General features: G+C 49.4%; 2 protein-coding genes across 2 annotated transcripts in view; one reads left to right on the plus strand and one right to left on the minus strand.

Annotated features, from left to right (window-relative positions):
- LOC147108530 (acetylcholine receptor subunit beta-like) overlaps positions 1 to 5,307 on the minus strand; it is a 31,772-nt gene extending 26,465 nt beyond the window's left edge. Inside the window, exon 1 of the mRNA XM_086005191.1 lies at positions 5,166 to 5,307. Coding sequence (XP_085861317.1) covers positions 5,166 to 5,186 — 21 coding nt within the window. The 5' untranslated portion in view covers positions 5,187 to 5,307. The remainder of the gene's footprint in view (positions 1 to 5,165) is intronic.
- The window catches only part of LOC147108531 (protein TMEPAI-like), a 79,373-nt gene continuing 68,321 nt past the window's right edge, over positions 5,209 to 16,260 (plus strand). The window contains exon 1 of the mRNA XM_086004281.1: positions 5,209 to 5,347. Within this exon, the coding sequence (XP_085860407.1) occupies positions 5,209 to 5,347 (139 nt within the window). The remainder of the gene's footprint in view (positions 5,348 to 16,260) is intronic.

The following is a 16,260-nucleotide window of genomic DNA, read 5'->3' on the forward strand; positions in this document are numbered from 1 at the left end:
GAGAGAGAGAGAGAGAATAATAAACAGAGAGAGAGAGAGAGAGAATAAGAAACTGGGGGAGAGAGAGAGAATAACAAACGGGGAGAGAGAGAGAGAGAGAGAATAACAAACGGGGGGAGAGAGAGAGAGAGAGAATAACAAACTGGGGGAGAGAGAGAGAGAGAATAACAAACTGGGGGAGAGAGAGAGAGAATAACAAACTGGGGGGGAGAGAGAGAGAGAGAGAGAGAATAACAAACTCGGGGGAGAGAGAGAGAGAATAACAAACTCGGGGGGAGAGAGAGAGAGAATAACAAACTCGGGGGGGGGAGAGAGAGAGAATAACAAACTGGGGGGAGAGAGAGAGAATAACAAACTCGGGGAGAGAGAGAGAGAGAGAGAATAACAAACTGGGGGGAGAGAGAGAATAGCAAACTGGGGGGAGAGAGAGAGAGAGAGAATAACAAACTGGGGGAGAGAGAGAGAATAACAAACTGGGGGAGAGAGAGAGAGAGAGAGAATAACAAACTGGGGGAGAGAGAGAGAGAGAGAATAGCAAACTGGGGGAGAGAGAGAGAATAACAAGCTGGGGGAGAGAGAGAGAGAGAGAGAGAATAACAAACTGGGGGAGAGAGAGAGAGAATAACAAACTGGGGGAGAGAGAGAGAGAGAGAGAGAATAACAAACTGGGGGAGAGAGAGAGAGAGAGAGAATAACAAACTCGGGGGGAGAGAGAGAGAGAATAACAAACTGGGGGGAGAGAGAGAGAGAATAACAAACTGGGGGAGAGAGAGAGAGAGAGAGAGAGAATAACAAACTGGGGGGAGAGAGAGAGAGAGATTAACAAACTGGGGGAGAGAGAGAGAGAGAGAATAACAAACTGGGGGAGAGAGAGAGAGAGAGAGAGATTAACAAACTGGGGGAGAGAGAGAGAGAGAGAGAGAGATTAACAAACTGGGGGAGAGAGAGAGAGAGAGAGAGAATAACAAACTGGGGGAGAGAGAGAGAGAGAGAATAACAAACTCGGGGGAGAGAGAGAGAGAGAATAACAAACTGGGGGGAGAGAGAGAGAATAACAAACTGGGGGGGGAGAGAGAGAGAGAGATTAACAAACTGGGGGGAGAGAGAGAGAATAACAAACGGGGAGAGAGAGAGAGAATAACAAACTGGGGGGGGAGAGAGAGAGAGAGAATAACAAACTGGGGGGGAGAGAGAGAGAGAGAGAGAGAGAGAGAATAACAAACTGGGGGGGGGGAGAGAGAGAGAGAGAGAGAATAACAAACTGGGGGAGAGAGAGAGAATAACAAACTGGGGGAGAGAGAGAGAGAGAGAATAACAAACGGGGGGAGAGAGAGAGAGAGAGAGAATAACAAACTGGGGGGGAGAGAGAGAGAGAGAATAGCAAACTGGGGGGGGGAGAGAGAGAGTGTGAGAGAATAACAAACTGGGGGGGAGAGAGAGAGAGAGAGAATAACAAACGGGGGGAGAGAGAGAGAGAGAGAGAGAATAACAAACGGGGGGAGAGAGAGAGAGAGAGAATAACAAACTGGGGGGGAGAGAGAGAGAGAGAGAATAACAAACTGGGGGGGAGAGAGAGAATAACAAACTGGGGGGGAGAGAGAGAGAGAATAACAAACTGGGGGAGGTAGAGAGAGTGAGCAACACAAGCTGGCGAGAGATGGTTCTTGTCGGTCTGTGATTTGTGCTGTTGTTTAATGTGTTTTGTTCGGGACTCAGGCAGGTCTGGTGTTTCTCCCTGAGGTCCAAGCCGAATCTCCCGCATGCTGGGCTTCAGTGGTGTCAGTGAATTGAATTCTGCTTTTATTTATTATTTGTATAACTTCACTCCCATTGTATAGAATCCCAATGGACCAAACCCCTTCCCATTCACTCCCACTGTACAGAATCCCAATGGACCAAACCCCTTCCCATTCACTCCCACTGTACAGAATCCCAATGGACCAAACCCCTTCCCATTCACTCCCACTGTACAGAATCCCGATGGACCAAACCCCTTCCCATTCACTCCCATTGTACAGAATCCCAATGGACCAAACCCCTTCCCATTCACTCCCACTGTACAGAATCCCAATGGACCAAACCCCTTCCCATTCACTCCCATTGTACAGAATCCCAATGGACTAAACCCCTTCCCATTCACTCCCATTGTACAGAATCCCAATGGACCAAACCCCTTCCCATTCACTCCCACTGTACAGAATCCCAATGGACCAAACCCCTTCCCATTCACTCCCATTGTACAGAATCCCAATGGACCAAACCCCTTCCCATTCACTCCCACTGTACAGAATCCCAATGGACCAAACCCCTTCCCATTCACTCCCATTGTACAGAATCCCAATGGACCAAACCCCTTCCCATTCACTCCCATTGTACAGAATCCCAATGGACCAAACCCCTTCCCATTCACTCCCATTGTACAGAATCCCAATGGACCAAACCCCTTCCCATTCACTCCCATTGTACAGAATCCCAATGGACCAAACCCCTTCCCATTCACTCCCACTGTACAGAATCCCAATGGACCAAACCCCTTCCCAATCACTCCCATTGTACAGAATCCCAATGGACCAAACCCCTTCCCATTCACTCCCACTGTACAGAATCCCAATGGACCAAACCCCTTCCCATTCACTCCCATTGTACAGAATCCCAATGGACCAAACCCCTTCCCATTCACTCCCAGTGTACAGAATCCCAATGGACCAAACCCCTTCCCATTCACTCCCATTGTACAGAATCCCAATGGACCAAACCCCTTCCCATTCACTCCCATTGTATAGAATCCCAATGGACCAAACCCCTTCCCATTCACTCCCACTGTGTTGAATCCCAATGGACCAAACCCCTTCCCATTCACTCCCACTGTACAGAATCCCAATGGACCAAACCCCTTCCCATTCACTCCCACTGTACAGAATCCCAATGGACCAAACCCCTTCCCATTCACTCCCACTGTACAGAATCCCAATGGACCAAACCCCTTCCCATTCACTCCCATTGTACAGAATCCCAATGGACCAAACCCCTTCCCATTCACTCCCAGTGTACAGAATCCCAATGGACCAAACCCCTTCCCATTCACTCCCACTGTACAGAATCCCAATGGACCAAACCCCTTCCCATTCACTCCCACTGTACAGAATCCCAATGGACCAAACCCCTTCCCATTCACTCCCACTGTACAGAATCCCAATGGACCAAACTGCTTCCCATTCACTCCCATTGTACAGAATCCCAATGGACCAAACCCCTTCCCATTCACTCCCATTGTACAGAATCCCAATGAACCAAACCCCTTCCCATTCATTCCCATTGTACAGAATCCCAATGGACCAAACCCCTTCCCATTCACTCCCACTGTGTTGAATCCCAATGGACCAAACCCCTTCCCATTCACTCCCATTGTACAGAATCCCAATGGACCAAACCCCTTCCCATTCACTCCCACTGTGTTGAATCCCAATGGACCAAACCCCTTCCCATTCACTCCCATTGTACAGAATCCCAATGGACCAAACCCCTTCCCATTCACTCCCACTGTACAGAATCCCAATGGCCTCAACTCCTTCCCATTCACTCCCAATGTACAGAATCCCAATGGACCATACCCCTTCCCATTCACTCCCATTGTATAGAATCCCAACGGACCAAACCCCTTCCCATTCACTCCCACTGTACAGAATCCCAATGGACCAAACCCCTTCCCATTCACTCCCATTGTATAGAATCCCAATGGACCAAACCCCTTCCCATTCACTCCCAATGTACAGAATCCCAATGGACCAAACCCCTTCCCATTCACTCCCACTTTACAGAATCCCAATGGACCAAACCCCTTCCCATTCACTCCCACTGTGCAGAATCCCAATGGACCAAACCCCTTCCCATTCACTCCCATTGTACAGAATCCCAATGGACCAAACCCCTTCCCATTCACTCCCACTGTGCAGAATCCCAATGGATCAAACCCCTTCCCATTCACTCCCACTGTGCAGAATCCCCATTCACTCCCATTGTACAGAATCCCAATGGACCAAATCCCCTTCCCATTCACTCCCATTGTATAGAATCCCAACGACCAAACCCCTTCCCATTTACTCCCACTGTACAGAATCCCAATGGAGCAAACCCCTTCCATTCACTCCCATTGTACAGAATCCCAATGGACCAAACCCCTTCCCATTCACTCCACTTTACAGAATCCCAATGGACCAAACCCCTTCCCATTCACTCCCACTGTACAGAATCCCAATGGACCAAACCCTTTCCCATTCACTCCCATTGTACAGAATCCCAATGGACCAAAACCCCTTCCCATTCACTCCCAATGTACAGAATCCCAATGGACCAAACCCCTTCCCATTCACTCCCATTGTACAGAATCCCAATGGACCAAACCCCTTCCCATTCACTTCCATTGTACAGAATCCCAATGGACCAAACCCCTTCCCATTCACTCCAATGTACAGAATCCCAATGGACCAAATCCCTTTCCATTCACTCCCAATGTACAGAATCCCAAAGGAACAAATCCCTTCCCATTCACTCCCAATGCACAGAATCCCAATGGATCAAACCCCTTCCCATTCACTCCCACTGTGTAGAATCCCAATGGATCAAACCCCTTCCCATTCACTCCCACTGTACAGAATCCCAATGGACAAATCCCTTTCCATTCACTCCCAATGTACAGAATCCCAAAGGACCAAACCCCTTCCCATTCACTCCCACTGTGTAGAATCCCAATGGATCAAACCCCCTTCCCATTCACTCCCATTGTACAGAATCCCAATGGACCAAATCCCTTCCCATTGTACAGAACCCTGATGGACTAATCTGTTGTGTTTATTTGACATTCTGTCCCAATTCAAACATAACAATATTGAGAGAAAAGGTTTAACCAAATGTTTGAACCTAAACAGGTGCAAGTGCGTTTGATGTATCGGATTTGATGCAGGACAGAGGGAGGGAGGGAAGGAGGGAGGGAAGGAAGGAGGGAGGGAAGGAGGGAGGGAAGGAGGGAAGGAGGGGAGGGAAGGAGGGAGGGAAGGAGGGAGGGAAGGAGGGAGGGAAGGAGCATGGACGGAGGGAGAGAGGGGGAGCGGTGGACGAGGGGAACATTGCTACAGGCCCGAGAAGGGTCGAACGCTGTGGAAAGGTACCTGCTTGACCCACTTTGGCATGGCATGGGTGTTTGGCGAGGCGATGATGAAGGTTCAGCACCACCACACTGAGAATGACGGAGAAGGTGACGAGGATCATGGTGAACATCAGATATTTGACGATGATGGGAACGCCCAGCGATGTCTCCGGGACCTTGTCTGCCAACAGCAGGAGGAAGACAGTCAGTGCCAGGAGCACCGAGATGGAGAGGGTCATCTTCTCACCTGGAGGGGGTCAAAATATTCAATATCTGATCACAAATCTGCAGAATCTCGTCCACGCTTCCCTCCCTCCCTCCCCCTCTCCCTCCCTCCCTCCATGCTCTCCCTCCCTGCTCTCCCTCCCTCCCTCCACGCTGCCCTGTTCTCCCTCCCTCCACACTCTCCCTCCCTCCACGATCTCCCCGCCCCCTCCCTCCACGCTCTCCCTCCCTCCACGATCTCCCGCCCCCTCCCTCCACACTCTCCCTCCCCCTCCCCTCCCCCTCCCTCCACACTCTCCTTCCCTCCACGATCTCCCGCCCCCTCCCTCCCCACGCTTTCCCTCCCCCTCCCCTCCACGCTCCCCCTCCCCTCCCACGCTCTCCTTCCCCTCCCTCCACGCTCCCCCTCCCTCCACGCTCCCCCCCCTCCCTCCCCGCTCCCCCTCCCTCCACGCTCTCCCTTCCCCTCCCTCCACGCTCCCCCTCCCTCCACGCTCTCCCCCCCCTCCCTCACGCTCCCCCTCCCTCCACGCTCTCCCTCCCCCTCCCTCCATGCTCCCCCTCCCTCCACGCTCTCCTCCCCTCCCTCCACGCTCCCCCTCCCTCCACGCTCTCCCTCCCTCCACGCTTTCCCTCCCTCCCTCCCTCCCGCCCTGTTCTCCCTCCCTCCACACTCTCTCTCCCTCCCTCCACGATCTCCCACCCCCCTCCTTCCACGATCTCCCGCCCTCCTCCCTCCACGATCTCCCGCCCCCCTCCCTCCACGATCTCCCTCCCTCCCTTAAAGGGGAGATCTTGACAGAGTAGATGGGGAGAAACCGCTTCTACTGGCAGGAAGGTCGGTCACCAGAGGAGACAGATTTAAGGGAAATAGCAAATGAGGAGAATTGTTTTTATGCGGCGAGTTGTTGTGATCTGCAACGCGCTGCCTGAAAGGGCAGTGGAAGCAGATTCTGTAGTGTATGTAGCCGTTCCACCTTTAAGAGAACCGTTCCACCTTTAAGAGAACTATTTTAAGAGTTGCACTACTTTATCTTGGCTGCTGTATACTGTAATACCGGTGGTGACCACACCGGTATATAAGTGCTGTGTAATGATTTATTGGGCAGTTCCGCCCTGACCTTCAACTAGTAAAGACCTGTTAAAGTTTACTCTTGTGGTCTGTGTAGTAATTCTCATTATAACACACAGACTTAACAGTGGCGACGAGTACGATCTTACCCTGCGGCAGAGATACACCCAAGGCAGTTTAACGGGCGTCGAGAGGAGGCATCCGCCCTCATCATTCTGCTGAGAGAAGACTCGAGTCTGCAGAGCGAAGGAAGAATTCTGACACGAAGCCTTCCATCAGCAACAGGCAGTGATCATCCCTTCTATCACGGTGGTGGGTAAGCCGATCAGCGACGAGCAGCAAGTCGGCCACGTTGACTGTGAGTAGGGGAGAAAATAACAAAAAAAAAACGGAGGATATAAGGGCGGAGAACTCGACCACGGCCGGGGAAAAGAGCCGGACAGAAGTCGGGGCCAGAGGCGCGGAGACTGGGGCAGCGTAAGGCACGGAAGCCGCGTTGAATACAAACGCAGCCGGTGCGAAAGACCGGGCTGCAAGCGGGCTGGGAGACGCAACAGCGTCGAGAGAGAGAGCTCGACCGCGGCCGGTGAAAAAGGCCGGGCAGCTACCAAGGCCGCGAGGCGTAGCGACCGGGTCAGCGTAAGGCGCGGGAGAAAATAAAAAAAACGCGGAGAACTCAGCCGCAGCCGGGGGGAAAGGACCGGACTGCAAGAGGGGCTGGGAGGCGTGATTTGAAAACCACTGGGGGAGGGCGAACGCAGCAAATCAACAATCGCCATTACAGCCAGCGGGGAGGAGAAAGGCAAACGCGGGAAGCCGCCATTTTCGGAGGCGGGGGAAGAAGACAAGCGTGGGAAACCGCCATTTTGTAAAAGAAAAAAAAAAAAATAATTCTTTTGTTTCTCAAGAAGATCGCGAGGATGCCTAAGCGTGGTAACATCAACGATTTCGATCCCGATGTTGAAGATTGGGCCACGTATGTAGAACGCATAGAGATATATTGTAAGGCAAATAAAATATCAGATGAAGATAAAGCACTAACCTTACTAAACTCAATGGGTGCAAAGACATACGGGCTATTGAAGCATCTTCTATCACCAGCTAAACCAGCGGATCAGACTTTCGCTAATATTGTTGCTGTCCTGAAGAATCATTTGAACCCCGCACCGCTGATGTTAGCGGAACGGTTTAAATTTTATGCGAGAACGCAACTGAAAGAGGAAAGCAACGCGGAGTATTTAATTGAACTGCGCAAGCTAGCGAAATACTGTCAGTTTGGGGAAAGCCTGACAGAGGCACTGAGAGACAAATTCGTGTGTGGATTGTCGAAAGAAGGAACACAAAAGCGGTTGCTTGAAGAGAATGATCTTACACTTGATAAGGCTGTCACTATTGCAGCATCGCACGAAGCCGCAGCGAGAGGCACCGTGGAAATGCAGTTGAAGGCAGCGGTACTCAGCGTAGATCAAATGGCTTCGGGTACAACGAAATGTTATCGTTGTGGGAAGACAACACACGATCAGAACCAATGCTGGTTTAAAAATCAGGAGTGTAGAAAATGTGGCAAGCTTGGTCACATAGCTAAAGTATGCCGGTCAGGAAAGAAGACCAGCAACAAAAAGTCACCACAGGAAAAGTGCAGAAAGGTACATAAGGTGGCTGAGAAGAGTTCGGATGAACAGAATTCGGATTCAGACTCCAACAGCAAGGAACTGGGTAGTCTGAGAATTCACAATGTGAGTAAGGAAGCTGACCGACAAACTATCTGGGTCACACTGCAGATAGCGGGAGTCCAAATGAAAATGGAATTGGACACAGGATCGGCGTTGACGGTCATGAATAAGCAAGATTACAAAAGGTTATTCAAACATATTCCCCTACGGGATACGAAGATAGTATTGCAGACATACACGGGGCAAAGAGTATACCCCATCAGGAAGATAAAAGTCAAGGTGGTCCACAAGGGCAAAGAACACCAAGGAATGGACTTATATGTACTACCTGAGGGAGGTCCACCACTTCTGGGACGGGAGTGGATCAGGAAAATAAATATGGACTGGCACTCCCTAAACGCAATAACGGTAGATTCCGAGAAAAAAGATGTCAAACCTGAACGATTGTCCAGAATATTGGATGAGGCTAAAGAGGTGTTCCAACAGGGACTGGGAACACTGAGAGGAATTAAGGCAAAAATCAAGATTGCAGAACATGCAACCCCAAAATTTTTCAAAGCCAGACCGGTACCTTATGCGATACGACCTGCTGTGGAAGCTGAGCTGGAAGGGCTAGAACGTTCAGGAGTACTGTCTAAGGTGGACTGGAGTGAGTGGGCCACGCCCATTGTTCCCGTCATGAAGCGTTCATCGAGTAACAAGCCAGGGGAACCGGGGAAGGTCCGCATCTGTGGAGACTTCAAGATCACAGTTAATCCAGTGCTTCACACGGTGCAATATCCGCTTCCGCGGATTGAAGATATCTTTGCTTCATTGTCTGGCGGAAAACGCTTCACCAAGATAGACCTGGCGCAAGCGCACTTACAGATGGAAGTTGAGGAGGAGTCGCGCCAGTATCTCACAATCAACACGCACAGAGGCTTGTATCGATATAATAGACTGGTTTTTGGAGTGGCTTCAGCTCCAGCAATTTGGCAGAGGGCCATGGAGCAGGTATTACAGGGAATTCCAAGCACTCAATGTTACTTGGACGATATCCTGATTACAGGAGATGACGATGAGGAACACCTTGCTAATTTGAAACTGGTGCTCACCAGGTTGAAGGAATATGGCCTTCGAGTTAATCGCCAGAAATGTGAGTTCTTTCAGAAACGGATCTCGTACTGTGGTCATATCATTGACCAGGAGGGGCTGCACAAGTCACCTGACAAGATTGAAGCTGTTGTGAAGGCTCCCGCTCCAGAAAATGTATCCCAGTTGAGGTCGTTCCTAGGTTTGATTAACTATTATCATAAGTTTCTGCCAAATCTATCCACGGTGCTGCACCCGCTGAATGCTCTTTTGCAGAAAGAAGTACCATGGAAGTGGAGCGAGGACTGTAAGAAGGCCTTTCGCAAAAGCAAGACATTGATCACCTCAGAGGAAGTGTTGGCTCACTTCAACCCAACGCTACCTATTCGTTTAGCTTGTGATGCTTCTCCTTATGGTATTGGAGCAGTACTCTCACACAAGTTGCCAAATGGCTCAGAAAGGCCAGTCGCATTTGCATCCAGGTCATTGACCTCCGCTGAGCGCAACTATGCTCAGATAGATAGGGAGGCTCTCAGCCTGGTGTGGGGAGTAAAGAAGTTTAATCATTACCTGCAGGGCCAGAAGTTTACACTGCTGACAGACCACCAGCCGTTGGTATCCATATTCAACCCTAAAAAGGGCGTTTCCATTATGACAGCGCAAAGGCTACAGAGGTGGTCCCTTTTCCTAGGGGCACACCAATATGACATTGAATACAAAGGATCAAAACAGCATGGGAATGCTGACGGTTTATCACGCCTACCGTTGCCAACGGTGGAAGAGGCGCCTACAGTGGACCCAGTGGAGATGTTCCACTCAACCATAGTGGAATGTCTACCAGTAACAAATTCTACGATCAAAAAGGAAACAAGAAATGACCCGACTCTCTCACGAGTCTACGATTTAACGGTGAAGGGATGGCCAGCACATGGCGAACCACTGTTGCCGGCATTTTCACAAAGAAGAGAACAGCTGTCAGTGTGCCGAGGAACTTTGATGTGTGGATCCAGAGTGGTGATTCCACCCAAACTCCAGCAAAAAGTGCTAAAGGAGCTTTATGAGGGGCATCTGGGTGGAGTGAAAATGAAGAACCTAGCCAGAGCGTTCGTGTGGTGGCCAGGTATCGATGGAGACATCGAAGAAATGACCAAGAGCTGTTTAGGATGCCAGAAGGTCCAAAACGCCCCACCACAAGCTCCTCTGCATCCATGGGAGTGGCCCTCATCTCCATGGCAAAGGGTACATATCGACTTTGCTGGTCCATTTATGGACTCAATGTTCTTAATCGCAGTGGATGCACACTCCGAGTGGCCGGAGGTAATAAAGATGTCCTCCACCACCACGGAAAAAACCATCACAGTATTAAGGACCATATTTGCCAGGAATGGGCTGCCGGAACAGATCTGTTCTGATAATGGACCGCAATTTGTGTCCGAAGAATTCAGGAAGTTCTTAAAAAACAATGGGGTTAAGCACTACACGTCCGCCCCATACCATCCCGCCACCAATGGATTAGCTGAAAGGTTTGTCCAGACCTTCAAGAAGGCCATAAAGGCCATGGGTAATGAAGACATAAATCTACAACATAAGGTAGATAACTTCTTGTTGGCGCACAGGAATGCAACACATGCGGTCACAAACCAAACTCCCGCCATGATGTTTTTCAATAGAAGACTAAGATGCCGGCTGGATTTGATCAAGCCAAACATCAGAAGGGACGTAGAGAACCGGCAATTTCAAGGCATGAATGAAAGGCCAACTAGAACCTTCCAGATAGGTCAACAAGTTCTGGCCCGGGACTACCGTACCGAGAAATGGCAGCCTGGAACTATTTGCACACGACTAGGACCGCTGATGTATACCGTGGACATTGGTGAAAGCATAATAAAGCGCCATGCTGACCAGATCATAGCGTCATCCGAAAAGGGACAACCTACACCACAACTCTATACGCCTAATGATGAAGCAGAGATACCCATAGTACCTACCTCCGATCCAGTGATACTGGAACCAGATGAACCTGACACTGACATTCAAGCCGAATCGACCTTGCCAAAAGAACCTACTACACCACCGAAAACTACTACACCACCGAGGCGTTATCCGGACCGAGTCAGGAAGCCTCCAGAGAGACTGAATCTGTGAACTGTTTTTACATTTAGTTGTGCATATATGTTATGTTTAATGGGCATATATACTGTTAACCTAAAAAGGGAGGATTGTAGTGTATGTAACCGTTCCACCTTTAAGAGAACTATTTTAAGAGTTGCACTACTTTATCTTGGCTGCTGTATACTGTAATACCGGTGGTGACCACACCGGTATATAAGTGCTGTGTAATGATTTATTGGGCAGTTCCGCCCTGACCTTCAACTAGTAAAGACCTGTTAAAGTTTACTCTTGTGGTCTGTGTCGTAATTCTCAATATACCACACAGACTTAACAGATTCAAGAGTAACTTTCAAAAGTAATTGGATAGATCCTTGAAGGGGAAAAATTTGCGAGGCTGTGGGGGAAGAGTAGGGGAGTGTCATAGAGTCATAGGGGGGAAAATTTCTTTGGTTTGTGCCACCCGTTAGCGCCTGAAGAGGGCGCTAATGGGGCGCAAAGCAACTAGCGCCCGTGCGCGGCGATGTTTGCGCCGCTCACGAAATTAACTAGATATTTTGCACTAAACACTACCGCCACGATCTCCTGCGCCGGCAGATCGTGACGTCAGTCGAGTGTGCAGCGCCCCGGATCGGATATTGAGTGGCGCCCCCTGCCTTACCGTCTGCCGCTAGCAGCGCCAGGTTGAGGGGAACGTTTTGCAGTCGGGAAGGGACTGGGGGAGCGCTATTTAAAGGCCAACGCTTCCTGCCTTTTTTTGTCGGCGACATTTTTGCTCCACGCATTGAGAGAGAAAGAGAGACTGCAGGAGATATTCAAAGCTGTGTTGAGGAGTTTCAGGTACTGAGCAGCACTTTACAGGTTCTTTCTGATTTGACCTTCCTTGCATCGATTTAGAAGAGACTGTGGGGGCTGCACTCTGAGCTCTTTCCCTGGGCCTCTCCATTGTTCTTTCCAGCAGATTTGATGTACAGGTCTCTCCTGTTAAGTATGTGTATTGTATTGAACAATTAACACAAAGACTTAAACGTATAACTCAAACAGGTCTTTACTGGTTGGAGGTAGGGACTACACGTAGGTCTTTACTTCATGCCCACAGGCGGGAACTGAGGGGAGATCAGTACCCACAGTACTATTTATACCCCTATGGCCAGGAGTGGTACTGCGTATCACTACGCCCTACAAGTAGTGCAGTCCTGTCCATAGGTTTAAAGTAGCACACATATTACATACACAACATTCCTCCCTTCTTAGCTTTACAGTCATCTCCTCATTTAACATAACGTAATAACATATATACATATATAACTTCAGGTTTACATAACAGAATAACATAGATACATAGATAACTTCATGTCAAAACAGATCACAGATTCAGTCTCTGCGGAAAACAGTTCACAGATTCAATCTCTGCGGAAAATAGTTCACAGATTCAGTCTCTGTGGTGTAGTCGGTTCACGTTGCTGGAGTGACTCATTCAATAGTCCTTCCATGGATTTAACAGCTTGAACTTCCGAACTGATTTGGCTCTGTTCGGAGGGACCACGTGTGTGATCTGGTAGAGGTGACAATGGTTCAGATGGGTCATCTTCTGTTTTTACTTTTCCTTTTCTGCTTCTTGGAGACTCTCTGGGCTCCATTGTCAGCTGCCACAGCTGCCAGCTGCATGCGCAGTTCCTCCTTCTCTTCCTCCTGTTTCCGTCGTAGAGCCAGCTTCTCCCGATGTTCCGTAGACTTTTGGTGCTCCTCCATGATTTCTGCACTTTGGGAGTCGAAGTTACAAGCTGGGCAGGACAGGACATCGTAATATTCGGTGTCGTCCACCAGGTCATGGTAATATTCGGTGTCGTCCTGAGCTAGACCAGTGAGAGGGTCGTCTATTTCCTCCATACCCAGCTGGACGTTAGCCAGCTCTTGTTCCAAATCCAGACATCTTTCCTGAAGAGACTTCTTCATGTGTACCTCTGCATCCAGCTTTTTCTGGGCTTTCAGCAAGTCGTTTACTAGTGACCTCATTTATGATTTTAATACTTCAACTTCCTTTGGAGATTGATTGATCGGACTATGCAATCCCTCTACCGGAGCAGCTGTTTCAGCGGTCTGTTGTTCTACATTGACGTGAGTCAGCGTACTTTTGGCATCCAATGGCTGCTCTGTTGCAGTCGTTTCAGTCTGTGTCGTCACATCAGCCATCTCAATGACTTTTGAGAGCTCCGAACCCTTTTCCTTTGAAGATCGCAGCTCGTGTTCAAGTTTTTCCCATTTCAGAGTCTTGTCCCTCAGCATATGAAGGAGTTGGCTGACCGTTAACTCTTCTGACACCAGATTATGGCACGCACCTTCAGAACCTGAATCAGCTTTGATTCGTTCGGCCTCCTCGCGCAGATGGTTGGTGTGCTCCTGCTCCATTTTCTCCATCAGTTGCTTCTGTTGACTTTCCAGATTCTCCCACTCTGTAACAAAGAACTTTTTTATTTTATTCATCTCTTGCTCAAAACGGCGAATCATTTGTTCTAATTGCTGTTGTAGTTTGAAATGGAGTTGAGTTCGAGCCCAGTGTCCCTCAAAAATGTGCATATCAGTAGACTTGACAGACTCAGAATTCTCTGTTAAACTATGTTGTTGTTGCTCAGTGGAATTCTGTGCTGAAACTTTGTCTTTTGCACATGGGTTGGTCTTACCATCATCAGTTCTAGAGTCTGGGCTGATTATCTGCACCGAGTTCTCACTCTTTATGGCTTTTAGCGAATGCCAGTCCATATTTATGTTTCTAAACCACTCCCGGCCTAGTAGTGGTGGACCTCCCTCCGGTAGCACATAAGTCCATTATTTGACTTCCTTCGCCCTTGTTGGCCACTGCAACCTTTATTGTCCCGATGGGGTACACTCTCTGCCCCGTGTAGGTTGTCAATATAATCTCCGTATCCTGTAGGGGAATATGTTGGAATAACCTTCTGTAATCTTTCTTATTCATGACCGACAATGCCGATCCAGTGTCCAATTCCATTTTTACTTGGACTCCTTCTATCTGAAGAGTAACCCAAATTGTCTGGAGGTCTGCACCCTTACCAACGTTGAGTACCCTTAAGCTAGCCAGTTCAATACTGCTAGCGTCTGAATCGGACTCCTGTTCGGCCACCTTGTGTACTTTTGCGTATTTTCCTTGCGGTGACTTCTTGTTGCTGGTCTTCTTCCCTGACCTGCATACTCTAGCTATGTGTCCAAGCCTACCACAAGTCCTACATTCTTGGTTTTTAAACCAACACTGGTTCTGATCATGCGTTGTCTTTCCACAACGATAACATTTGCCAGAACTCACACCCAATTTGTGTGCACTGAGCTCCGGTGACCGTAGCTGCATTACTGCCGTGCCTCTCACTGCGGCTTCGTGTGCTGCTGCCATAGTGACCGCCTTCTCAAGCGTCAGCTCATTCTCCTCGAGCAGTCGCTTTTGTGTATCCTGTTTAAATAAACCACACACAAATTTGTCTCGTAGTGCATCTGTCAGTCCCGTTCCAAACTGGCAATATTTCGCTAATTTACGCAATTCCAGCAAATATTCAGCATTGCTTTCATGCTGTAGCTGCATTCTGTCGTAAAATTTAAATCGTTCCGCTAGCATCAGCGGCGTGGGGTTTAGATGATCTTTCAGGACAGTAACAATCTCATCGAACGTCTTATCCGCCGGTTCATCTGGTGATAACAGGTGTTTCAATTGCCCGTATGTCTTCGCACCCATTAAATTTAATAATGTTAGAGCTTTATCTTGGTCACGAATTTTATTGGCCTTACAATAATTTTTTACTCTTTCAACATATATGGCCCAATCTTCGAGGTCACTATCAAAGGTGCTAATATTCCCGTGTTTAGGCATTGTAGATTTGCAATTTCTCAGATTTTCTTTTCTTTACTTGTTATCAAAGATGGCGGCTTCCCGCTCTTGCCGTCGTCCTCCGCCCACAAAATGGCGGTTTTCCCGCGCTTGGCGGTCTTCACCCGTCCCCCGACGCCGTCTCCCTTCAGCCCCCGAGTGCGGCCCTTATCAGCGGATGCGATCGCTGGATCGCGAAGTGGCTCCCGACCGAAGCGGCTCTCGGCCCTTATCTTCTGTGCTATCGATAGCCCGCGCTGTGCACCGCGGCTCTCGCACCTTGAGCTTCTGCAGCCGCCGCGCCTTTCAGTCCGAGTGCGGCCCTTATCTTTGGTCCCGATCGCTGGCCCGCGCTGCGCCTCGCACTTGAAAGCGGCCCGGCCTTATCTCCGATCGCGATCGATGGCCCTTATCTCCTCCGACTTCTCCAGCCCTGTCTTTGCAGCCAACGCTGCACGGCTTACCCCACCACCTAGGTTGAACAAGGAAACTGCAGAAAGACTTCTGTCAGTCGCTGGAAGCTGTCAGGATGGCTGCTGCACTCCAGTGCTCAGTCGCTGATGGAGGCTTCAGAGTCCTAAAGCCTGTCGCTTCTAGTGGGGTGGTGAGGTTTGAAACCTCTCTTCAACTGCCGCAGGGTAAGAACCTGACTCGTCGCCAGTGTTAAGTATGTGTATTGTATTGAACAATTAACACAAAGACTTAAACGTATAACTCAAACAGGTCTTTACTGGTTGGAGGTAGGGACTACACGTAGGTCTTTACTTCATGCCCACAGGCGGGAACTGAGGGGAGATCAGTACCCACAGTACTATTTATACCCCTATGGCCAGGAGTGGTACTGCGTATCACTACGCCCTACAAGTAGTGCAGTCCTGTCCATAGGTTTAAAGTAGCACACATATTACATACACAACATCTCCAGGCCGAGATTCAAGGCTGCAATGAGCAGGGAGTGGATGGAGAGCAAGATCGACCCTCCCCTTTAAGAACTGGCCGGCGCCAGTGTGTCTGTGTTCCATTGCTAACTGACATCACAGGAGCTTCGCCAGCGCTCTGAAGTAACGCCTCGCTCCTTGGCCTTTGCACCTGATTT

This window comes from Somniosus microcephalus, chromosome 13 (assembly GCF_052327205.1).
Source record: "Somniosus microcephalus isolate GS21.2 chromosome 13, FLI_Smic_1.0, whole genome shotgun sequence".
NCBI lineage: Eukaryota > Metazoa > Chordata > Chondrichthyes > Squaliformes > Somniosidae > Somniosus > Somniosus microcephalus.